This window comes from Mobula hypostoma, chromosome 4 (assembly GCF_963921235.1).
Source record: "Mobula hypostoma chromosome 4, sMobHyp1.1, whole genome shotgun sequence".
Classification (NCBI taxonomy): Eukaryota; Metazoa; Chordata; class Chondrichthyes; order Myliobatiformes; family Myliobatidae; genus Mobula; species Mobula hypostoma.
In genome coordinates, this window is record NC_086100.1 from 28,367,963 (window position 1) to 28,394,306 (window position 26,344).

At 41.8% G+C, this 26,344-nt stretch overlaps 1 protein-coding gene across 5 annotated transcripts in view; it reads right to left on the bottom strand.

The window, feature by feature from the left end:
• Window positions 1–25,446, bottom strand: part of mffa (mitochondrial fission factor a) — a 39,520-nt gene extending 14,074 nt beyond the window's left edge. For 2 of the 5 annotated variants that reach the window (XM_063045491.1, XM_063045489.1), the window contains exons 1-5: window positions 25,206–25,446; window positions 19,751–19,982; window positions 15,315–15,478; window positions 12,767–12,855; window positions 4,720–4,896 (exon numbers count right to left, since the gene is read on the bottom strand). In XM_063045491.1, coding sequence (XP_062901561.1) covers window positions 4,720–4,896; window positions 12,767–12,855; window positions 15,315–15,478; window positions 19,751–19,964 — 644 coding nt within the window. In that variant the 5' untranslated portion in view covers window positions 19,965–19,982; window positions 25,206–25,446. The remainder of the gene's footprint in view (window positions 1–4,719; window positions 4,897–12,766; window positions 12,856–15,314; window positions 15,479–19,750; window positions 19,983–25,205) is intronic. The other 3 variants (XM_063045493.1, XM_063045492.1, XM_063045490.1) reach the window with 2 other exon arrangements.
• Window positions 25,447–26,344: the final 898 nt, after the last annotated feature.

Here is a 26,344-nt window from a genome sequence, read left to right on the forward strand (position 1 = left end):
TAATGGATCTCAGGAGAGGGAGTTTGTAGAATGCCTACAGGATGGCTTTTTGGAGCAGCTTGTCCAGAAGCCCACCAGGGGGCCTGCTGTTTTGGATTGGGTGCTGTGTAACGAACCTGAGGCGATTAGGGAGCTGGAGGTAAAGGAACCCCTTGGAAGTAGTGACCATAATATGATTGAGTTCAGTTTCAAATTTGAAAAGGAGAAGCTGGTATCAGGTGTATTGATATTTCAGTGGAACAGGGGAAATTACAGTGGTATGAGAAAGGAACTGGCCCAAGTCGATTGGAAAAGTAAGCCAAATGGAGGGACGGCAGAGCAGAATTGGATGAAATTCCTACAAGAAATAAGGAAAATGTAGGAAAAATATATTCCAAGAAAAAAGAAAATCATGAATGGAAAAATGGCACAAATGTGGCTAACGAGAGAGGTTAAGGCAAATATAAAAGCAAAAGAAACGGCGTATGAGGAAGCAAAAATTAGTGGGAAAAATGAGGACTGGAAGACTTTTAAAAACTTACAGAAGGAAACTAAGAAAGTCAGTAGGAAAGAAAAGATGAATTATGAAAGGAAGATGGCGATTAACATAAAAAAGGATACTAAGAGTTTTTTTTAAATATATGAAGAGTAAAAGAGTGACAAGGGTAGATACGGGACCAATTAAAAATGATGCTGGAGAAATTATAATGGATAACAAAGAGATGGCGGAGGAACTGAATGAGTATTTTGCATCGGTCTTCACAGTGGAAGACATGAGCAATATACCTGATAGCCAGAGATATCAGGGAATAGAATTAGGTACAGTCAAGATTACTAGAGAGAAAGTGCTTGGGAAGCTAAGTGGACTAAGAATAGATAAGTCTCCCGGTCCGGATGAGGTGCACCCAAGGGTTCTGAAGGAGGTGGCTTTGGAGATTGTGGAAGCATTGGAAATGATCTTCCAGGAATCAATAGACTCTGGCATGGTTCCGGAGGACTGGAAGGTCGCAAATGTAGTTCCGCTATTTAAGAAAGGAAGGAGGCAGCAAAAAGAAAATTACTGACCTATTAGTCTCACATTGGTAGTTGGAAAGATATTGGAGTCAATCCTCAAAGACGAGGTTATGAAATACCTCGAGGTGCATGACAAGGTAGGCCAAAGCCAGCATGGTTTCATGAAGGGAAGATCCTGCCTCACCAACCTATTGGAATTTTTTGAGGTAATCGCGAATAAGATTGACAAGGGAGAGGCTGTGAATGTTGTGTATTTGGATTTTCAAAAGGCCTTCAATAAGGTGCCGCATATGAGGCTGCTCAATAAGATGAGAGCCCATGGAATTATAGGAAAGATATTGAAATGGGTGGAGCATTGGTTGATAGGCAGAAAGCAAAGGGTGGGAATAAAGGGATCCTATTCTGATTGGTTGCCGGTTACTAGTGGTGTTCCGCAGGGGTCGGTGTTGGGGCCGCTTCTTTTTATGATGTATATCAATGATTTGGATTATGGATTAAATGGTTTTGTGGCTAAATTTGCGGATGACACCAAGATCGGTGGAGCAGCAGGAAATGTTGAAGAAACGGAAAGGTTGCAGAGAGACTTAGTCAGTTTAGGAAATTGGGCAAAGAAATGGCAGATGAGATACAACGTTGACAAATGTACGGTTGTACATTTTGGAAGAAGAAATAATCGGGCAGATTATTATTTAGATGGGGAGAAAATTCAAAAATCGTAAGTGCAAAGGGACTTGGGGGTCCTCGTGCAGGATACCCTAAAGGTTAACCACCAAGTTGAATCAGCGGTAAGGAAAGTGAATGCTATGTTGGCATTCATTTCAAGAGGAATAGTGTATAAGAGTAAGGAGGTGTTGATGAGGCTCTATGGGGTATTAGTGAGACCTCATTTGGAATACTGTGTGCAGTTTTGGGCCCCCTATCTTAGAAAGGATGTACTGATGTTGGAGAGAGTTCAGAGAAGATTTACGAGGATGATTCCTGGAATGCAGGGGCTAACATTTGAGGAGGGTTTGTCGGCTCTTGGACTGTATTCATTAGAGTATAGAAGAATGAGAGGGGATCTCATAGAAGCATTTCGAATGTTGAAAGGGTTGGACAGAGTAGATGTGGAAAGGTTGTTTCCCTTGGTGGGTGAGTCCAGGACAAGGGGCCATAGTCTTAGAATTAGAGGGTACCCAGTTAAAGCAGAGATGAGGAGAAATTTTTTTGGCCAGAGGGTCGTGGATTTGTGGAATTCGTTGCCACATACAGCTGTGGAGGCCCGATCATTGAGGGTGTTTAAGGAGGAGATTGACAGCTACCTAATTAGTCAGGGTATCAAGGGATATGGGGAAAAAGCTGGAAATTGGAACTAGATGAGTGAATAGTTTAGCTCATGGGGGAGCTGCGGAGCAGACTTGACGGGCCGAATGGCCTACTTCTGCTCCTTTGTCTTGTGATCTTGCGAAGATCACATGGATTCTCACCTCTACCTGTTAGGTAGATGCCAATGTTGTAAGTCTGCTTGAACAGCCTGGTCAGCTAGAAACTAGTTTTGGTATTCAATACTAAAGTTACAACATTATCCAGTCCCATAGATTGTGTTGTATTTTGCAGCCTTTTCTAATACAATGACTTATTTTCTTATGACTTACAACTTTCTCACAATCAGCCACTGCTAACTTTGGTATCATTCCAATTTTTATCTTTAAAGCCAGCACAGCAGGAAGCACTGCTCCAGTGACTGAGCTTGATCCTGACCTCGGGTGTCATTTGTGTGGAGCTAGCACCTTCTTCCTGTGGTGCTTGGGCTTCCTCCTACGTCCTGGTTAGGAGGTCAACCGTAGATTACTCTGAATAGAATGGAACCATCATCAGATAACATTCCCACTTCTGACCTTAAGATGGCAGAAAAGACACTGATGAAGCAACTTAAGATAGTTGGGCCTAGAACAATACCCTTAAGAATTCCTGTGGCAATTTCTTAGGGTCAAGACGAGTGACCTTCAATAACCACAACAATCCTTTGTTCAAGGAGGACCTCCAGCTATTGGGAATGTTTTCCTGTTGATTGCCATTGATTTATTTTAGTGGGAGAATCAGGGTGGAATTGATGGACACACAAGAGACAGAGAGCAAATACATACGATTGATGGGACTGCTCCCAGAACCAGCACACTCATTAGATTTAAAAAGCCTTATTCTATATTATGAGAAAATAAGAGCTCACTGATACATTTTACAGAAGCAAGAATTATTCTATTAATATATTTTGCTTCAGCCAATGTACATAAATATTCCTGTAAACAACTAACATTCTAGTGTTTGGATAGCCTTTTTTAACTTAAGTAGGTCAAGTACCATTGTGACAAGCCTGTGACCAGCAAAATAAGGAAAAGGATAGCATGAAATTTGGAGGAAAAATACTGGTCATTTTCAGTGTTGTAAAGAGGATTACACTTAGATTTCTAAGAACCACGCCAGCCAAACTGAATTGCACTGAAGAAAAGCCCAGATGCAGCTATGTTAGATTCACTAAATCTACAGTTAATGATTAACTTACCAGAGGTAGACCTTGGAGAGAGAAAAAATATCACACTACTAGTTAATTCCATCCTTCTCTGGAGCATTACTTTTATGATGCTATCTTTATCTAAATTAGCATAATTCATGTTGAAGGGAGGAACAAGGACCTAAGTATACTTTTGCAATCACGTACACTATATAGTGTATATTAGGACTGTGCAAAAATCTTAGGCACCCAAGATTTTTTATATGGTTTCACATGGTATGACCTCCAGAATGCCCTAATCTCAACATCATCTGGGGTTACCTGGAGAGCAAGAAGCAAGCGAGACAGGCAAGCTCTGCAGAAGAAATGTGTCTGGTTGCTTGGAACAACTGACCAGCTGATTTTCTTATCGAAACGGTATGGCAGTATACCAAAGAAAATTGATGCAGTTTTAAAGGCAAAGGGTAGTCACACCAAATATTGATCTGATTTAATTTTTACTGCTCTGTAATTTTTTTGACATTTAGATATTTTTCATTTCATTATTTTTGAACGCATCCTCACTTTACAGAATTTTCTTTACATGCCTAAGACTTTTGCACAGTTGTATGTGTACATGCGTATATACATACAGTATACACACACACACATACACACTCTCTCACTCTCACACACACACACACACACACACACACTATACCTTTACTGAGCCTTACTATAGAGTGAAAAACTCTGTAATCTTGACTGACTGACTTTTCTTTAACTTAGCCCAGGGTGTCCAAGTGATTGGCAAGTAATCAATCTTGGATAAGCTATGATTGAAAGACAATAGTTGTAATAACAGGACTGTAGGTTAAGTTGACAATATTGAGGCTGAGACTGGGATAATCAATATCTGAATGGTTAATGAATGCAAAAGAAATTTCACATATTAAGATGGAATCCATTTTGCCTCCTTTTTTAGCGTCCATTTTCCCCCATGCTCCCATATTCTAAGTTATTCTACCACCTGACAACAAGAACCCATAGTACAGGGAAAATGCTGAAACAAATAGATACATTGCTACCAATTAGTTAAAAGTGAATTTTGGACCCACCTTTTAAATATCAACATGGTTTCAGACATAAACAATTGTTTTAAATGCATACATCATGGAAAGGAAAGCCTGTGGAAAGCAAATACTATAGTAACCTCAACTGTATCACAGCACAACACAAGTCCAACAGCCAATCACCTTCTGCGATTTTCATCTAGCATGTCCATGACTTGCTGGTAGGCCCTACGGGTGGTAGAGTGGATTACTGACAAAATGCCATGAGGAGAGTATGCGTTTGGTCCATCTTCAGAGGAGATGAGTGGAGGATAAAGACGAGGCTGAGGCTGAGGTTGAGGTTGGGGGGCTGGTGTCACACTGTTCACATATGTACACAACAGAGCAAGAGAAAAACATGGAAATCAGATTCAGACAGAACTACAAATATCGGAAAAGCTTCATGAATGATACGGAAGAGTACTTGTAGCTTTATTATTTCCGAACTCTTAATATTGTTGACATTTAATGCAAGCTTAAACTTTTAGATGCAATTATATGACTTACTTTGACTGTTTTAAATAAATACTTTTCAAAATATCAGCAAATCTTGGATCACTATTTTCTTCAGCAAACACTGAAACTGAAAGCAGGCAAAAATGGGCATTGCCAAGAGAATCCCCATAGAGCATATTTCATCCATAATACTAATGCCATATAAGAATTAACTCCCATTTTACCCCTCCCACAGGCCCCATCCACTACTTTGCATTTTTAAGTAACTATTCAGAAATCAGAACTATAAACAGTCAATCAATAGACACATTTTAATCCACTTAATCAAATCAATACCTACTTTAATTCAGAAGCATTATCAGAGATCCTCTTGGCTTGCACTACTGGCATTGCTTTATTTTAACTGAAGTAACAAAATATATAATGCTAACCTGCCTATAAATAACAATGGTGTAACTTTAAAAATTAAATCTACAGATGATATTTGTTAATTAGCTCACCTTGTTACATCTGGGGTCAGTGAATTTAAAAAAAAAGATTATCCTCTGGATTTTGGATGCAGCACTGAATATTAAATTATGATTTGACATTAGAAAAGTTTGATTTTACAGGAATACAACAGTTTAGGAGTAGCATGGTTAATTACAACCAATTACTATTACAGTAAGCTAGTTCTGAATTGTAGACAACTTTTCACCTTTTAAGTGGAGAATTAAAAGCTGGTATGTACAGAAGCAGAAATATGTGGACAACAGATAGCTGAATGTAAGCACAGCTGAAATTAAACATAAGCATCACATTCTGGGCACTTAACCCTGGGGGCTTTTTGTTGTTGGACAGAAAACCAAATTGAAAACCAAATGGAAGAATACTAAGGTGGCAAAAACAAAGTTAGAAGAGGCAGTTAAGTATCTACTATGGGCTCATTTTGGTTCAATGGTCATCAAATGAGAATTCCACTTTGCTAATCATTGAAACACACACAAAATGCTGGAGCAACTCAGCAGGACAGGCAGCATCTATGGAAAAATGCACTGTTGACATTTTGGGCTGAAACCCTTCAGCAGCACTGGAGAAAGAATGCTGAGTAGATTTGAAAGGTGGGAGGAGGGGAGGGAGAAATAGTCATACTTTATTGATCCTGGGGGAAATTGGTTTTCGTTACAGTTGCACCATAAATAATAAATAGTAATAGAACAATCAATAGTTAAATAGTAATATGTAAATTATGCCAGTAAATTATGAAATAAGTCCAGGACCAGCCTATTGGCTCAGGGTGTCTGACCCTCCAAGGGAGGAGTTGTAAAGTTTGATGGCCACAGGCAGGAATGACTTCCTATGACACTCAGTGCTGCATCTCGGTGGAATGAGTCTCTGGCTGAATGTACTCCTGTGCCCACCCAGTACATTATGTAGTGGATGGGAGACATTGACCAAGATGGCATGCAACTTAGACAGCATCCTCTTTTCAGACACCACCATGAGAGAGTCCAGTTCCATCCCCACAACATCACTGGCCTTACGAATGAGTTTGTTGATTCTGTTGGTGTCTGCTACCCTCAGCCTGCTGCCCCAGCACACAACAGCAAACATGATAGCACTGGCCACCACAGACTCGTAGAACATCCTCAGCATCGTCCAGCAGATGTTAAAGGACCTCAGTCTCCTCAGGAAGTAGAGACGGCTCTGACCCTTCTTGTAGACAGCCTCGGTGTTCTTTGACCTGTCCAGTTTATTGTCAATTGGTATCCCCAGGTATTTGTAATCCTCCACCATATCCACACTGACCTCCTCCATGGAAACAGGGGTCACCAGGCCTTAGCTCTCCTCAGATCTACCACCAGCTCCTTAGTCTTTTTTCACATTAAGCTGCAGATAATTCTGCTCAAACCATGTGACAATGTTTCCTACCGTAGCCCCGTACTCAGCCTCATCTCCCTTGCTGATGCATATAACTATGGCAGAGTCATCCGAAAACTTCTGAAGATGATACCAGGTGATAAGTAGAGTGGAGGGAGAGGGATGCAGCAAACAGCTAGAAAGTTGATTGGTGAAAGAGCCAGAAGGCCATGGAAGAAAGAAAAAGGGGGGGGGGTGGAGGGAGAGGAACACCAAAGGGAGGTGATGGGCGGGAAAGCAGATGAGGGAGGGAAAAGGGAATGGGAAATGGTAAAGGGTGAGGCATGACTGGAAGTTTGAGAAATCGATGTTCATGCCATCAGGTTGGAGGCTACCCAAACGGAATACAAGGTGTTGTTCCTCCAACCTAAGTGTAGCCTTATCACGACAGTGGAGAAGGCCATGAACGGACATATGGGAAGTGGAATTAGAATGGGTGGCCACTGGGAGATCCCACTTGTTCTGGTGGATGGAGCGTAGATGCTTGGCGGAGCTGTCTCCCAATCTATGTCGGGTCTCACTGATATACAGGAGGCCACATCGGGAGCACCGAACACTGTATATGACCCCAACAGACTCACAGATGAGGTATCACCTCATCTGGAAGGACTGTTTGGGGCTCTGAATGGTAGTGAGGGAGGTGGTGTAGGAGCAGGTGTAGCACTTGTTCTGATTGCAAGGATAAGTGCCAGGAGGGAGATCAGTGGGGAGGGATGAATGGACAAGGGGTTTGCATAGGAAGCGATCCCTGCGGAAAGCAGAAAGTGGTGGGGGGGGGGAGAGGGAAAGATGTGTTTGATGATCGGATCCAGTTGGAGGTGGCGGAAATTTTGGAGAATTATGCGCTGGATGCGGAGGCTGGTAGGGTGGTAGGGGAGAAAAAGAGGAACCCTATCCCTGGTAGGGTGGAGGGAGGATGGGATAAGAGCAGACGTGCGTGAAATGGAAGAAATGCAGTTGAGGGAAGCACTGATGGTGGAGGAAGGGAAGCCACTTTCTTTGAAAAAGGACAACATCGCCTTCATTCTAGAATGAAAAGCTTCATCCTGAGAGCACATGTGGCAGAGACGGAGGAATTGAGAGTAGGGGATGGTGTTTTTACAAGTAGCAGGGTGGGACGAGGTATAGTCCAGGTAGCTGTAAGAGTCTGTTGGTTTATAACTGACATCGGTGGATATGCTCTCTTTGGAGAGTAGTAAGAGCTACTAGGACTTGATGTTTCAATCCCTATGGTAAGTTGGCATTCTCAATGTTGGCAGTGGGTTTGGAGTGGTGACAAGGAGGGAGGGTAGATACGTCATCGGGGTCATCAGGTGGGCACCCTCATTCTTTGACAGTTCATTGATAAGCCCACGACGTCTCCAGAGGGTAGAGACAGTGAGATTGAGAAAGGGAACGGAAGTGTTGGAAATGGACCAGGTAAGTTTGAAGGCAGGGTGGAAGTTGGAGGTAAAGTGGATGAAATCGATGAGTTCAGCACGGGTGCTTCCAAGCGGAACAAGTACTACACCTGCCTCTACACCTCCTCCCTCACTACCATTCAAGGCCCTAAACAGTCCTTCCAGAAGAGGTGACAGTTCGCCTGTGAGTCTTTTGGGGTCATATACTGCATTCAGTGCACCCAGTTGGCCTCTTGTATATTGGTGAGACCCGACCATAGACTGGGAGATTGTTTCGCCGAGCATCTACGTTTTGTCCACCAGAGCAAGCAGGATCTCCCAGTGACCACCCATTTTAATTCCACTTCCCGTATGTCCATCCATGGCCTCCTCCACTGTCACGATAAGGCCTACACTTAGGTTAGAGGAACAACACCTTATATTCCGTTTGGGTAGTCTCCAACCTGATTGCACGAACATCGATTTCTCAAACGTCCAGTAATGCCTCTCTCCCACCTTCACCACTTCCCATCCCCTTTTCCCTCTCTCATGTTATCCCCTTGCCTGCCCGTCACCTCCCTCTGGTGTTCCTCCCCACCTCCATTCTTTTCTTCCATGGCCTTCTGTCTCTTTCACCAATCAACTTCTTAGCTCTTTGTTTCATCCCTCCCCCTCCAAGTTTCACTGATCACCTGGTGTTTCTCTCTCCCTCACCCCACCTTTCAAATCTACTTTTTTTTCTCCAGTCCTGCAGAAGGGTTTTGGCCCAAAATGACGACTGTGCTTTTTTCCATAGATGCTGCCTGGTCTGCTGAGTTCCTCCAGCATTTTGTGTGTGTTGCTCGGATTTCCAGCATCTGCAGATTTTCTCTCGTTTGCTAATCATTGAGTTCCTTCTTTTTCCCACAGTAGTGACATTCATAATACACCTCTCCAACTACCAAACAGTCCAGACAAGTGCGTAAAGGAAAATTTTATTTCTGCAGGGGGCAAATTAATGAAAAAGTTGCCCAGGGTCTTTAAGAATCAAATTTTACTCTCAATTTTCTCCTTGAAATATCAAAACCATGAAATTCTTTGTTCTATAAACAAACGATTTCTTACCCCCCCCCCACCAAAACATCTGGTCTTCGAATTTTGGAATGCTTTAGAAACCTAAATGATGCAGTATGTGATGAAATAGAGATTAAAAAACCTCAATAATTTTAAATTTTCAATAAATCTTGCCTACTTCTGGTCTTTCAGATTTAATAACAGTGGTGTTTCTTGGGAATGAATTTAATTGTATGATGAATGATGAGGAAAGATCAGAGTTCAGAATGTCAAGCTGCCTATTTTCCAGGTGAGTTCTACAAATGGAAAGGTAAGGCCAATATAAACGTATTTCAGAACTACTCAAAATAAATAGAGAACTTGTTTCTCCCATTTATAAAATTCTTTGGCTTCAGTTTATTTATTAGTCCACAATCATTAATCAATACAACTTTAAACATTAGTAAGTTGCCAGTGTTGCCATATACAATTGGAGAGGAGCATGAGCAAAATAAAAAATTCCCAATCCCCATCTGCAAGTGTGATAAATTATACCAAAACTATTAAAAATAGCTGGTTTGAAATTTGTAGCAAAATCTTAAATGCAATTAAGATTTTACTACAATTAAGAAGAAACTTCTCACCATCCCACAAATATCTTTTGAGCAGGTGAAATAAACTCAGTAGTTATCCAGTTAATGAAACTGTTGGGTGTACACGTCAATGCAACTATGTTTAGCATTGGCATGATTTTATTTAGATACAGCACAGTAACTGGCCTCTCCAGCCCAATGATTCTGTGCCACCCATTTACATCCATGTGACCAATTAACTTACTAACCCTTTGGAATTTGGGAGGGAACCAGAGCAGCTGAAGGAAACCCACAGTCATGGTGAGAACATAGAAACCCCTCACAGGGGCCGGTGGAATAGAACTCTAGTCACTGGTGCTCCAATCGTGTTATGCTAACAGCTATGCTACCGTGCCATCCAAGACATATGTTTGATACAAGCCAACATCTTCATTGAACTTAAATATCTTACACCATTGATACACACATCCTCAAATTTCACAATTTCAGCTGATAAAATGGTATTTTGTACTTTCATCCCAATTCAAAGGGCACGGATAACCTTTCCAGCTACAAACCACCAACTCTAATCCTTCCCTAATTTATCATCTTTAAACTTAATTTACATTAGAGTGATTTTAACTACAGATCAGATTTTCTGTCACTGCTTGATTTTTAAAAAAATCTAACTTGTCAAACTCAAATAGTGACTAATGACAATAAGTTGAAGGAAAAAATAATAAATAGCGTTCAAGAATTGTAAAACTCACCTGAATTATCCGTACTTAATTATGGAAAGGATAGCATTAGGCAAACAGTACAATTAGCTATTATAAAATGTAAAACGTTTAGCCATACTTCACCTTCTAGAAATGGAATTGAGAGAAAAGATATGCAGTTTCTTTGCAGGGAGATGAGGTACATATAATAGAACAATGAACTTTGTTCAGAGCTAATGCAATGTATATTTCAACACGCAATTAAATGTAATTTAGAACAAATGTCAGAAAATGCCTGCACCTGCAGTGGTGCTAGAAAGTTTATGAACCCTGTAGCATTTTCTTTTTCTGCATAAATGACCTAGAATGTGATCAGGTCTTCATGCAAGTCCTAAAACTAGATAAAGAGAACCCAATTAAATAAATAACACAGAAAATATTATACTTATTAATTTATTTATTGAGAAAAATGATCCAATATTACATGTTTTTATTGGAAAAAGTATGTGGACCTCTGGGGTACAAAAGCTATTTCCAATTAAGAAGATGAGATCGGATGTGTGGGTTGCAGAGGTACCCTGCCCTATAAAGACACACAAAGTCAGGTTACTGACAGGGCCCGCTCTTTTCAGGAAGGTTTGTTTACATGCACCATGCCTCAATTAAAACAACTTTCAGAGGACTTTAGAAGAATTGTAGAGATGCATGAAGCTGGAAAAGGCTACAAAAGCATTTTTAAAGACCTGAGTATTCACAGTAAGAGAAATTGTCTACAAATGGAGGAAACTCAGTACTGTTGCTACTTTCCCTAGGAGTGGGCATCTGCAAAGATCACATCAAGAACACAATGAGCAATGCTGAAGAAGGTGAAAAAGAACCCAAGGATAGCAGCAAAAGACCAGCAGAAATCTCTAGAACTTTCTAAAGTCTCTGTTCATGTGAGCACGAGAAGAAAAACACTGAACAAGAATGGTGTTCATTGAAGGACACCACAGAAAAAAAAAACACTGCTCTCCAAAAAAAACATTGCTGTATGTCTCAAATTTGCAAAGATAACCTGGCTGTTCCACAACACTTCCAGGACAATGTTCTGTGGGCAGATGAGGACAGAAGTTGAACTTTTTGACAGAAATACACACAGCTATGTTTGGAGGAAAAAAGGCACACACCAACACCAAAACCTCATCCCAACTGTGAAACATGGTGGAAGGAGAATCATGGTTTGGGGCTGCTTTGCTGCTTCAGGGCCCGGACAGCTTGCAATCGTTGTGGAAACAATGAATTCAAAATTGCATCAAGACATTTTACAGAAGAATGTCAGGGAAACAGTCCATCACCTGATGCTTAATAGAAGTTGGACAATGCAATAAGACAATGATCCAAAATACAACAGTATACCAGTAACAGAATGGTTTAAAAAGAAGAAAACTTGTGTTTTGGAATGGCCATGGCAAAGTCCTGACCTTAATCCTACAGAAATGTTTTGGAAGGACCTGAAGCAAGCAGTTCTTTCAAGGAAGACCACCAACATCCCAGAGTTGAAGCAGTTTTGTAAGGAGAAATGGAGAAATGGCTAAAATTCTTCCAAGTTGATGTGCAGGACTGATGAATAGTTACCAGAAATGTTTGATTGAAGTTATTGTTGTATGGGGAGGTGGGGAGCGGGGGTGGTGGAGAAATCATACCAGTTACTGAAGGCAAAGATTCACATACTTTTTTCCAACAAATACATGTAATATTGGATATTTTTTCTCAATAAATAAATGAAGTATAATGTTTTTAGTGTTATTTATTTAATTGGGTTCTCTTGATCTAGTTTTAGGACTTCCGTGAAAGTCTGATCACATTTTAGGTCATAATTATGCAGAAACAGAGAAAATTCTACAGGGTTCACAAAATTTGTAGCACCACTCCAGTTTCAAACAGGTTGCTCTTTTCCTTTAAAAACATGTAAACTAAACATTCAAGTTGTAGACTTTTACATACAGATTATCAACCCTAAAGCATCAACCATTCCACGTGTCATCAAAAATGCAAATGATCACCTGGGGTGAGAACATACCAAATAACAAAGGACCATGGAAAGGAAGTTTGACATAGATTGAATATAATTATCACCTGGAGACCTACTCACATGGATTCTGTTCGGACAAGCTGCCCATTTGGTCGGGTGGCATTTTCACTCATTGAACGTTCCCTCCTTACACGAGCATGGGAGCGACCCTGAGGATGAAAAAAAGATTAAGCATCTCTTTTTTTTTTAAAAGAAAAAAGTATTTGTCTATCTCCAATCTTGGTCTTTCACAGGAAGATTTCAAAACTCAAGTAATTTGCCTACTAAAAGCTGACAAATAAAGCAAGCATGATAATGAGTAAAATCAGTCATCCTTCCAGCTATAATCAGGTTTCTCTGTTTCCAGACTTCTCCAGAGAAATTTATTCTCCCAAAAATTCAATGATTATTTTAGGAATTCAATAAAACATTGGGACGGATGGTGTGAACCCCAAGGTCCTGAAGGAGTATGCTGAGCAGCTGTGTTCTCCAGTGCATTTTCAATCTCAGTCTCAGCCTGGAAAAGGTCCCAACTATGTGGAAAAAATCATGTGTGGTCCCATTAACCAAGAAGTGTCAACCGAAAGTCTTGTATGACTACTTTCTAGTGGTCTTGTCCTCACTCATCATGAAGACCCTAGCGAGGCTAGTCCTGGCAAACCTCCGACCCATGGTCAGATCAGCCCTGATCCCCTGCAGTTTTCCTACCAGGAGCACATTGGAGTTGATGATACTATCATCTATTGCTGAACAGAGCCTACTCCCATTTGGATAAGCAGGGCAGCACTGTGAGGATTGTGTTTTTTGGTTTCTCAAATGCCTCTAATACCATACAGCCCTCATCGCTGGGGGAAAAGCACCATTCAGTGCAGGTTGGCACTTCCATTGTATCCTGAATAATGGACTACCTGACTGACAGATGACAGTTTGTGCGTCTTCAGAGTGGTGTGTGTGTCAGACATGGGTATAAGCAGCACTGGGACCCCACAAGGACCTGCATTGACTCCCTTCCTGTTTACCTTGGACTTTAGATACACCACTGAGTCATGTCATCTGCAGAAATTCTCTGAAGACCTGGCAATAGTTGGGTGTATAATGGGAGGACGGGAGGATGAATACAGGGCCCTGGTGGTGGACTTTGTCAAATGATGCAAGCTGAATCATCTGCAGCTCAACATCAGTAAAACAACAGCGATAGTGATGGACTTTAGGAAGACTAAGCCTGCATTGCTCCCTGTTACTATTGATGATGAGGACCTACAGGTACCTGGGGGTGCACCTGGATGTCAGACTTGAGTGCAGCACCAACACAGGGGCTGTGTACAAGAAGAGCTAGAGTCGCCTCTACTTCCTGAGGAGACTGGGGTCCTTTGGAGTATGCAGGCCTCTCCTTCATATGTTCTACCAGTCTGTTGTCACCAGTACAATCTTCTATGCGGTGCTTCTGCGGCAACGGCATAAATACGGGTGATGCCCACAGGTTCAATAAACTAATGAGAAAGGCAGGCTCTGTTATAGGAATCAGACTAGACACACTGGAGGCTGTGGTAGAACAAAGGACCCTACGAAAAATCCTGGCAATTTTAGACAATGTTTCTCACCCTCTGCATGCCACCGTGGCTGAACACAGGAGTACTTCAGTAACAGACTAAGACAACTGCGGTGTTCCAAAGAGCACTATATGAGTTTATTCTTGCCCTTGGCCATTAGGCTCTATAATGAGTCAACCAATAGCCAGGGAAGTGATGACTTCCCTCTTGTTAGACTGTTTGAGGTAACTTTTTTTTATTCTTTCTTCACTTCCAAGATTTGTATATCTGTGCACTTGTAATGCTACTGTGACACTGTAATTTCCTTTGGGATCAATAAAGTATCTATCTGAATAAATACATCAAAGACCAACATATACTTATTTCAGGCCAGTATAGCCAATACTTCAATGTATAAATGGCATGTTTTAAGCAAATTAATTGTTAATACAGAGGATTTGACCATGTTATTATAGCAACAATCAGAGGAAGCACATAAAATAAATTTTAAAAAAGCAATAGCCAGTAAGATGGGCCAGTAGATTCAGGGAAAATGTAGAGATTGAAAAAATGGAGTACATCAAAGAACATAACATCTTGCATACCACCTGTGGAGAGCACCAGGGGCAGAAAAGTATTCTCAAGTCTCATGATCAACATGAGACTCTCAATTATTTTAAAATGTAGATGTCCAGAACAGATTCTACAATGACTTTCCTAGTTGAAGAGGGGTTCATCATTGACCAGAAATCTAACTGAATCAGACAGATTTATCAGCACCAAATAATAGTTCACTAAAAATATTTCGATTCCTGTTAAAACGTGCAAAAATTGTCAAATTGTAAATGCTAGTTCATTGTAGCAGATTTCTCTTAAACTCCCATCTAATACAAAAACAATACAAAGCAAATAATCACTAATCCCACATGGATATTCTGATAGCTTCGTTATCCGAAAGGAAATGAGCCCCAGTTGCTTCAGAAGAAGGTATGTCTAAACAAAAAAACTGTTGCGACAGCAATATTACACAACCTGTTATTCAGATCAATTAATTTAGCAACAATACAACAATTACAATGGGCAAGAGTTGTATCACTCACTTCCTCAGTCTGTGGAGTTGAGACAACAGGGCGCTCTAGGTCCAAGAAGTCTAAAGGTTTCTCATTTAGGGTGAGCACTCGTGGAGGTGTTTTCAATGCTAAAGGCTCTGTAGGAGCTGATGTCATTAGATCCAGATCCCTTGGTCTGGAACTGTTATGGTCACCTAATAGAATAAACAAGTTTGTCACTCTTTGAAAGTGTAAAATTAGAGTGGAAAGAACAGATGCAAAAACATACAACAATCTTCAATCAAATTACAGGAAAAAACACTACAAACAAAAAATTGTTAAGAATTATGCAGGAAATATGCAAGTATCACCAAGGTTAGGGAGGGAGAATGATAATGATAATGATGAGGAGTCATTTCGTTATATAGCAAGGTAAAGGTCCTTTGGCCTATCATTGCATCATTCCTTACTTAAATAGGAAGTATTTTCTGATCATCCATGGTCAAACGAGGTGGAGAATGCCAAGGATAACCTGGTAATATTTTATCTGTGCTGAAGTGGCCCTGCAACAAACATTCCAATCCTATCCATTCAAAAGGAAGGATTTACATGAATAAACAACAAACTACCATTCACAATAAAAGATTTAACATGTATATAACTTTAGTTAGGCTGCATTTGGTATATTGTGTGCAGTTCTGTTCTCCCATCACAGGAAGCATGAGGAGGCTTTGCGGGGGATGCAGAAGAGGTTCTCTAGGATGCTGTCTAGATTAGAGAATATTAGCTACAAGAAATGGTAAAACAAACTCGGATTATTTCCTCTGGAACATCAGAAGCTGAGAGAAACCTGGTAGAAGTTTATAAAATTATAAAATGAATAAATAGGGTATACAGGGTTTTTGTTCCTCAAGGGGAGAAATGTCAAATACTAGAGGGCAGGGCTTTAAGGTAAGAGGAGAAAGTTTAAAGGCGATGCGAGGGGCATTTTTTTTTTGACACAGAGTGGTAGGTACCTGGAATATACTGCCGGGGTGGATGGTTGAAGAGAACATGATAGAAGAGTTTATGAGCCACGCAGGCAGGCACATGAACGTGCAGGGAAAGGAAGAATGAAATTCACGTGCAGGCAGATGAAATTAATTTATCTAGGCATCATGATTGGCACAGATTGTCCCTGATCTGTACTGTTCTATTTGAAAATTAAGATGACCTACAAAGGATTTTAGTGATTGCAAATCACTTTTGAGAAAGAATGAACAGGTGACCTACTATAATAGCAAATTCTTCCATTTTACTGGGAATATAATGGTTTCATGTCAAGTCCTGGTCACAATTTACAACTACAGTGCAACATCTCCCCTGGATGACAGGGGAGAGCTTTAACATTCATTAGCAGTGTAACTAATATTTACCCAATTCATTTCTCGGGGAACATGGTAATATTCAAAAGCACAAAAATGAGTAGTGTTATATCAAGCCTGCAGTGATCTTGGAAATTAGCAGTTACATCGCAGTTGTGCAGGACCTGGCATTTGTGCTTGGAATTCAGGCGCCCGAAGAACTCAAGAGTAGCAATATCTATCGGTTTCTATATTAAATATTAAATGCAAGAATCTTCCTTTCTCTCCTTACTGAAAGTTAACTACTTTGTTCCTACTCTGGTCCACAATTGTTTGTCACCAATGCTCACTGCAATAAAAATTGTTTCCTGAGCAAGACAGTCTTGCTGTCTCAGGCCAAGAATCCCATCCCGGTTATTGAACAAACCCCTCTAGTGTAGAGAAGTGTGAGATACCGAAATGTCAAAAAAGGGACAGCAGTAAATATGTTTTGACTGTATTAAGACTGCCGGAATGCAGTTTGGGAGTGGTTCCCGAGGATGTGCAAGCAGCGTTATAATTAAAGGATTAATTTAAATTGAATGTCACGAGAAGTGATATAGAAACATAGAAAACCTACAGCACATTACAGGCCCTTCTGCCTTCAATGCTGTGCCGAACATTTACTTACTTCAGAAATTACCTGGAGTAACACATAGCCCTCTATTTTTCTAAGATCCATGCACCTATCCAAGAGTTTCTTAAAAGACCCTATTGTATCCGCCTCCACCACCATCGCCGGCAGCCCATTCCACGCACACACCACTCTCTGTGTAAAAAAAACATACCCCTGACATCTTCTCTGTACCTACTTCCAAGTACCTTAAAACTGTGCCCTCTCATGTTAGCCATTTCAGCCCTAGGAAAAAGCCTCTGATTATCCACACGATCAATGCCTCTCATCATCTTATACACCTCTATCAGGTCACTCCTCATCCTCCGTCGCTCCAAGGAGAAAAGACCAATTTTGCCAAACCTATTCTCATAAGGCATGCTGCCCAATCCAGGCAACATCCTTGTAAATCTCCTCTGCACCCTTTCTACAGTTTCCACATCCTTCCGGTAGTGAGGTGACCAGAACTGAGCACAGTACTCCAAGTGGGGTCTCACCAGGGTCCTATATAGCTGTAACATTACCTCTCGGCTCCTAAACTCAATCCCACTATTGCCTTCCTAACCACAAAGTCAACCTGCGCAGTAGCTTTGAGTGTCCTATGGACTTGGACCCCAAGATCCCTCTGATCCTCCACACTGCCAAGAGTCTTACCATTAATACTAAATTCTGCCATCATATTTGACTTACCAAAATGAACCACCTCACACTTATCTCGGTTGAACTCCATCTGCCACTTCTCAGCCCAGTTTTATATCCTATCAATGTCCCGTTGTAACCTCTGACAGCCCTCCAAACTATCCACAACACCCCCAACCTTTGTGTCATCAGCAAATTTACTAACCCATCCCTCTACTTCCTTATCCAGCTCATTTATAAAAATCACAAAGAGAAGGGGTTCCAGAACAGATCCCTGAGGCGCACCACTGGTCACTGACCTCCATGCAGAACATGACCCCTCTGCAACCACTCTTTGTCTTCTGTGAGCAAGCCAATTTTGGATCCACAAAGCAAGGTCCCCTTGGATCCCATGCCTCCTTACTTTCTCAATAAGCCTTGCACGGGGTACCTTATCAAATGCCTTGCTGAAATCTATATACGCTACATCTACTGCTCTACCTTCATCAATGTGTTTAGTCACATCCTCAAAAAATTCAATCAGGCTCGTAAGACATGACCAGCCATTGACAAAGCCACTCTGACTATTCCTAATCATAAATCCTGCCTCTCAGGATCAATTTACCAACCACTGAAGTAAGACTCACTGGTCTATAATTTCCTAGGCTATCTCCACTTCCTTTCTTGAATAAGGGAACAACATCTGCAACCCTCCAATCCTCCAGAAACTCTCCTGTCCCCATTGATGATGCAAAGATCATTGCTAGAGGCTCAGCAATCTTCTCCTTTGCCTCCCACAGTAGCTTGGGGTATATCTCATTCAGTCCTGGTGACTTATCCAACTTGAAGCTCCAGCACATCCTCTTTCTTAATGTCTATATGCTCAAGCTTTTCAGTCCGCTGTAAGTCACCCCCACAATTACCAAGGTCCTTTTCCGTAGTGAATACTGAAGCAAAGTATTCATTAAGTACCTCCGTTACCATACACACTTTTCCACTGTCACACTTGATTGGTTCTATTCTCTCATGTCTTATCCTCTTGTTCTTCACATACTTGTAGAATGCCTTGGGGGTTTTCCTTAATCCTGCTTGCCAAGGCCTTCTCGTGGCCCCTCATGGCTCTCCTAACTTCATTCTTAAACTCCTTCCTGCTAGCCTTATAATTTTCTAGATCTCTATCATTGCCTAGTTTTTTGAACCTTTCGTAAGCTTTTCTTTTCTTCTTGACTAGATTTTCAACAGCCTTTGTACTCCATGGTTCCTGTACCCTACCATCCTTTCCATCTCATTGGAACGTACCTATGCAGAATACCACGCAAATATCCCCTGAATATTTTCCTTGAGAACATCTGCTCCCAAGTTCCTGCCTGATAAGCTTCATATTTCCCCTTACTCCAATTAAATGTTTTCCAAACTTGTCTGCTCCTATCCCTCTCCGATGCAATGGTAAAGAAGATAGAATTGTGATCACTATCTTCAAAATTCTCTCCTATTGAGAGACCTGACACCTGACCAGGTTCATTTCCCAATACCAAATCAAGTACAGCCTCTCCTCTTGTAGGCTTACTTACATATTGTGTCAGGAAACCTTCCTGACACACCTAACAAACTCCACCCCATCTAAACCCCTTGGTCTAGGGAGATGCCAATCAATATCGGGGTAATTAATATCTCCCATCACGACAACCCTGTTATTATTCCACCGCCCTTCCTCCGCCTCTTCAGTTCGCTTCCCACCTCCACCAGCAATTCCAGCTTAAACTCTCCCCAACAGCTTTAGCAAACCTCTCTGCCAGGATATTGGTTCCCCTCTGCAACCCACCCTTACTGATATGACATTTAAAGACTCTTGGATTGAATGAGGAATACAATACCTGCTACAACAATCCTCTCTGGCACCTCCATTACAGTCGTGGTGGTTGGAAAGTCTCCTTTTGCCCACCTATCCTCGGCAGTTTCTGGTGCAACCTGAAGTCTCTCAGGCACTCTCATTCGCTGACTGATGCCCTCCGTGTATTCCATCTCATACTGGATGCGGTTAATTTCAGCCATATCACTGGTGGGAGAAGGAAATGCTGCTACGTTCATGATACTGGAAAGTAATAACTGCCAGGAGAATAAAGCACATTGACCAAAAAAAATTTTTAAATTAGTTACCATACAAAATCTCAACTGGAAGTCAAGCACAAACAATATGCATGAATATAATGAAACTTTAGAATCATTTCAATCATAAACAACTACAGAACCTCAGAGGTGTCAACATCAACTATTGGAATATTATTGGGAGTATTCTGTTGACACTTCCCCCTACCCTAATGCAAGGTTCAGGAATAGTCATTACCCCTCAACCATCAGGCTCTTGAACCAGTTGAGAAAACTTCAATCACCCCAACACTGAGCTGATTTCACAACCTATGGAATCACTTTTAAGGACTCTTCAACTCATGTTCTCGATAGTTACTACTTAGTATTTTCTTTCTTTTCTTTTTGTATTTGCAGTTTATTTTCCACTAATTAGATACCTCCATCCTATGCTGTAAAATTCTATGATTCTCTCTCTCTCCTCTTTTAATCAGAACAAATCATATTCATCTTCACCCAAATTAGATTTTCAAAACAAAGTTCCTGCAAAATAAAATGCATTTTGCTTCCCTCCTCACCAATAAGAAGTTGCATAGTCCTCTAAGTGGCTGCTGAAAAATTCTAGAATTAGCTTTACTTTATTTAGCGAGACATCAACTGTTTACTCTTTTCCATGGATGCTGCCTGACTCGCTGAGTTCCTCTGGCATTGTATGGATTCCTGGCATCTGCAAACTTCTTCGTGATTGTATTTTTACTTGCATTTTGTAGGAAGGAACATGTCCCTTGCTCAACTTTTTCAATCCATCCAAGGTAAAATAAAAAATACATTCTAAAAATAGTACTTACTTTGCAAATAAAAACAGAAAATACTGGAAATACTTATATCAGACTGCATTTATGGGAAGAGAAGCAGCACAATTTGCAGAGTATTTCCAGTATTTTCTCTTTTTTGTCTAGATTTCCAGCATCTGCAATTTTTAAATTACTTCTGCATGTGTGCTAATTAATCCTAACTTCAAAAGCAAGACTGCTGCCTTAGAGAAGAAATGCTGAAGTTGATTCAGATTCGTCTGACAAAAAGTAATATACTTTCCTACAATAAACCCTATTGCCAGGTTTTCATTCAATCACCAAGTCTATCTACACCCTGATAAAGAATCACCTTGTTCCTACTCTAACATGCCCTTTTACACTTTGTTCCCTCCTCCAGATCATTCATGTAAATAATGAGTAAACACTTGAGGGCCAAGAACTAAGCTTGGGGTACTACAGTCCTCACATCTCTCCAATCTGAAAACTACCTTTATCATTGCATCAACAAAAGGACATTTATTGCATCAGCAAACACCTTTTGGAAATCTTTGTGTTCACCTCTACCAGCTCTCCTTGTATCTTCAAAGAATTCAGTCAAATGTATCAAAGATTTAAGTTTCGTAAAATCACGTTGACCATGTTTAATTATAATAGAGCTTCCTAAATGAGTATTACTTCCTCTTTGATTACTCAAGCAAATTGCCAATAAAAGGTATTAAATTAGCTACATAAACACAAGAAATTGTGCAGAGGCTGTAAGTCCACAGTAACACATATAAATGCTGGAGGAACTCAGCAGGTCAGGCAGCATCCATGGAAATTAGCTGGCAGGTAGTTCCCTGCCTCTGTCTTCGTCCCTTGTCAAACAAGTCCTTCAGTGGCTACTTTTCAGTCTTCCATAACTTTCCAGAATTTAGCAAATTTTGGAAAAGATCATAAATGTGAAAAAATGTTGCACTAATCACTTAATATATTAAATTCAGCTAACACAGTTAAGTAGGTAGCATAGCAGTTAGCGTTATGTTGTTATAGCTCGGGATGTTCTGGAGCTCAGAGTACAATTTTGGCGCCGTCTGTAAGAAGCTTATACTGTATGTTCTCTCCGTGACCACATGGGTTTCCCCCAGCTGCTCGGGTTTCCTCCCAGTCCAAAGACATACCGGTCAATAGGTCAACTGGTCATTGTAAACTGTCCTGTGATTAGGCTAGGGTTAAGCAGGTGGGTTGCTGGGCGATGCAGCTCGTTGGGCCGGCCAGAAGAGACAGTACCTCTAAATAAATAAAAAGCAACTTCAATTCTTTAGTGCTGGAAAGTCAGGATGTAATTGAAAAGTTTTCTGGCAAACAAAGAATTGGCTGCCAGTTCTCAGTACATCACGGAAACCAGAACTGGCACAAGCACCAGAGACAACTATGCTTACAGTTTTTGAACTCACCCTTGTTCCCATTATGTGCTCCTCTCACTAGCTGAGCACAAACAGTGGCTGGAACCACAACACATTCTAGTTCCCTTTTTATTGGTGGTGACAGAACTTGACCTCAATACACCTGACTTTTCTATGATTAAACCTTTCAACTTCACGAGGATAAAGAAAATTGGCATGATCTGCTGACCCTCACTAAATTTTATGGACCATAGAAAGCATCCTATCTGGATAAACCATGGCTTGGTAGGGCAACTGCTCTGCTTATGAATTCAAGAAGTGGCAAAGGATTCTGAAGACAACTCAATACACCGGCAGATGGAGAGAGAGCAGCGCACCGTGCGTGCGCAGCCCTCTGGTGAAAAATGATATCATATCTGTTAAATAGGGGCCGTGGACAATTCTGAGTTGATGGAGAGGGACGTGAAAGCACAGAGGAACATCTGGAGAAATTTCTGAAACGCTTGTTCCCTGCTGTCGTTACTGCGTGGTCGGGAATCTTTCGGAGGGTAGGCCTCAAAATCCCTGGCTTTGCCTGCTGTTGGCGACCGAGATTGAGGTCGAATCGTTCAGACAGAGATGGCGCTCAGTACTCGGTGTTGGAGAGCTGATCAGAGCTTGAAGTTTTCGGATGACTCAAGAGTCGGACCGTGGTTGGCGTGGTAGGGAGAGTTCTTCCTTCTCCCGTCTGCGTGAGATGTGGAACATTTGAGAGACTTTGAACTTTTAATGTGCTCATGGACTTCTTCATCAAGTTATGGTATTGTTGCACTGTTGTAACTATATGTTATAATTATGTGGTTTTGTCAGTTTTTCAGCCTTGGTCTGTCCTGTGTTTTGTGATATCACACCGGAGGAAATACTGTATCATTTCATAATGCATGCATTACTAAATGACAATAAAAGAGGACTGTGTGTCTTCATAATCTAAAAAAACTAGCCTCCCCTCCAACAGACTTTGTTTACACTCCTCAGTAGGTCCTCCGTTGGTCGGGGTGAACCATCCGTCTATGTAATACGCTAATCAGGGCAGCTTGATATGGAGAGCAAGCTGTGCCCGTATAGCAGGCTCCCCCACTCCAGGCAGCTGATGAATCGAAAGGAACAGCAGAAACTGACACAGATTGGCACCAAAGGCATTGCAGCAGTTGCCAGTCAGCATTGAACTCAACATAGGATTGCCTTAAGGTCTCCAGTTCTGTTTTTTTCCCTGGGGTTTCCTCCCCAAGCCTCCCCCATGAGTGGATATAGCCTCAAGGAAGCAGAGGTTTGAGATCCGAATTTTCCTTCTCCTAGGTGAGCTGCCAACCATAAGGTGCCTTTGCCCCTACTCCTGTCAGGAGAAACGGTTCCACTGGGCTTAGTAACTAAGCAACACATGACCCAAGAGCTGGACTTGGTTGTCAGGGTCTATTTGAGACACATGCCATTTGAGGCATTTAATAGGTAGTGGGAGCTTGGCTCCACTACGTCCACTGGCTATAACAACCTTAACGAACTGGTAACGTAACCAATGTAATCAAAAACCCTCACTCACCTTAACATTCTTGTCTCCCCCACCCCTTCCCAAGCTGGCAGAAGGTACAAAAGCCTGAAATTTTGTTATCAAAATACATATACATCACCATATACAACCATAGGATTCATTTTCTTGTGGGTGTACTCAACAAATCTACATAATAGTAACTATAACAGGATCAATGAAAGAACACCCAAAGTGCAGAAGACAACAAATTGTGCAAATGCAAATATAAATAAATAGCATTAAATAACAAGAACATGGGAGAACATGAGAAGAGGCGGCCTTGAAAGTGAGTCCATTGGTTGCAGGAACATTTCAACTATGGGGTAGGTGAAGATGAGTGAAGTTATCCCCTTTTGTCCAAAAGCCTGAGTGTTGAGCCTTCAAGTAGTAACTGTTCTTGAACCTGGTGGTGTGAGTCCTGAGGCTCTTGTACCTTCTACGTGAAGCCAGGAGCAAGAAGAGAGCATGACCTGGGTGGTGGGGATCCCTGATGAAGGATGCTGGCCTCCTAAGTCAGGGCTTCATGTAGATATGTAGGTTGGGAGGGCTTTACTCGTGAAGTACTAGGCCAAATCCACTACTTGTTGTAGGATTTATGGCTCAGAGACATCCTCTATCCCACTGTTACAAGATGATTAAACGGCTCCCTTGTGCAATAAGATAGACTCTTGACCTCACAATCTCCATTGTTGTGACCTGGCATCCGATTGTCCACCACACTGCACTTCCTCGGCAATTATAACACTTCATTTGCATTCTGCTATTGTCAACGCCCAGCTGAAATGAACTGATCTGTACGAACAGTATTTATGTCTTTCACTGTAGCTCGCCACATGTGACAATCATCATCAGGTGCCGTGCCCAGTTTGAGCTTTGGCAGCCATGGCCCACACACTCCTGTTTCGGGTCAACTGGATCAATTCATTAGTATTCATTTCCAGTTCTCTGGCTGCTGTCTCCATCATCACTTGTCTTTGCCTTCCTCTTGCTTTCTTCCCTTCAATCTTTCCCATAAATACTGTGCATTCTAACGCCTCTTTCCTAATTACATGATCTCATACATTATTTCTCTTTTTGTGTTTGCTCTGTTCATGACATCCTTGTTAGATATTCGTTTATGTGATAATAATAAACAAATTTACCGTACTACCACTCTCCCCACCTTCGACATCAAAAGTGAAGACCCTGATGTCCCTTTTGCTTCTGCTAAAACAGCCACGACTGACTTTAATGAGAGCCGCTGGTGTCTGACGGCTGATTTTGTGGGAAGTGCAGGAAGGTTGTGGGCCCTCCGATCTGTCCTGGCCGTGGGCTCTGACCTTGATCCTCAGCCCAGGGATGTAGCACTTCCACTCCTGCCACACGGAGGTCAAGTCAGAGAAACCACTGACCCCTGAAGTTATTCTCATTGAGTTGTTTATCTGCCCCTTTCCCCAGTGAAGCTGCGTCCCGCCGGTTTTCCCCTACTCTCTCTGTTTACCTTTGCTGTCACTGGAGGCGGCGGCTCGGTTCCCGGCAGCAGGCCACGGCTGCTTAACGGCCAGCAGGATGATTTTATCTTGATCTTGGGTCCGGTCAGCCGCCTCCCCGGATCACCACGGCCTGCCGCAACTCTTCACACAACAGAAACCATTTCGAGATGGTTGACACCAAATACCGGGAAGTCGGAGCAACTGACGGAGCTTGTTCGGTCAAGTCCCCGTACCCGATCACTGCGCATGCTCAGCACAAGGCCCGCCATAGTGCGCGACTGCGCACGCGTGAAGGAGCCGTCGCCCTGTAGTTTTCAGTTGTCGTGGGTGTTGCTGGTGGTTGTAACCTTGTGTTGGCTCGTTGCTAGGGAAGTCTTCCCACTGTTCACACGATCAAGTTTAGATTAAATTGTATCTAATTGGGGTTAAAGTTTATTTTAATACTGTATTATCGTAGCGTGATTGGGTGACATTATGAAGGAAGTGATCATAGTCATAGTCATACTTTATTGATCCCGGGGGAAATTGGTTTTCGTTACAGTTGCACCATAAATAATAAATAGTAATAGAACCATAAATAGTTAAATAGTCATATGTAAATTGTGCCAGGAAATAAGTCCAGGACCAACCTATTGGCTCAGGGTGTCTGACCCTCCAAGGGAGGAGTTGTAAAGTTTGATGGCCACAGGCAGGAATGACTTCCTATGATGCTCTGTGCTGCATCTCGGTGGAATGAGTCTCTGGCTGAATGTACTCCTGTGCCCACCCAGTACATTATGTAGTGGATGGGAGACATTGACCAAGATGGCATGCAACTTAGACAGCATCCTCTTTTCAGACACCACTGTCAGAGAGTCCAGTTCCAGCCCCACAACATCACTGGCCTTACGAATGAGTTTGTTGATTCTGTTGGTGTCTGCTACCCTCAGCCTGCTGCCCCAGCACACAACAGCAAACATGATAACACTGGCCACCACAGACTCGTAGAACATCCTCAGCATCGTCCGGCAGATGTTAAAGGACCTCAGTCTCCTCAGGAGATAGAGACGGCTCTGACCCTTCTTGTAGACAGCCTCAGTGTTCTTTGACCAGTCCAGTTTATTGTCAATTCATATCCCCAGGTATTTGTAATCCTCCACCATGTCCA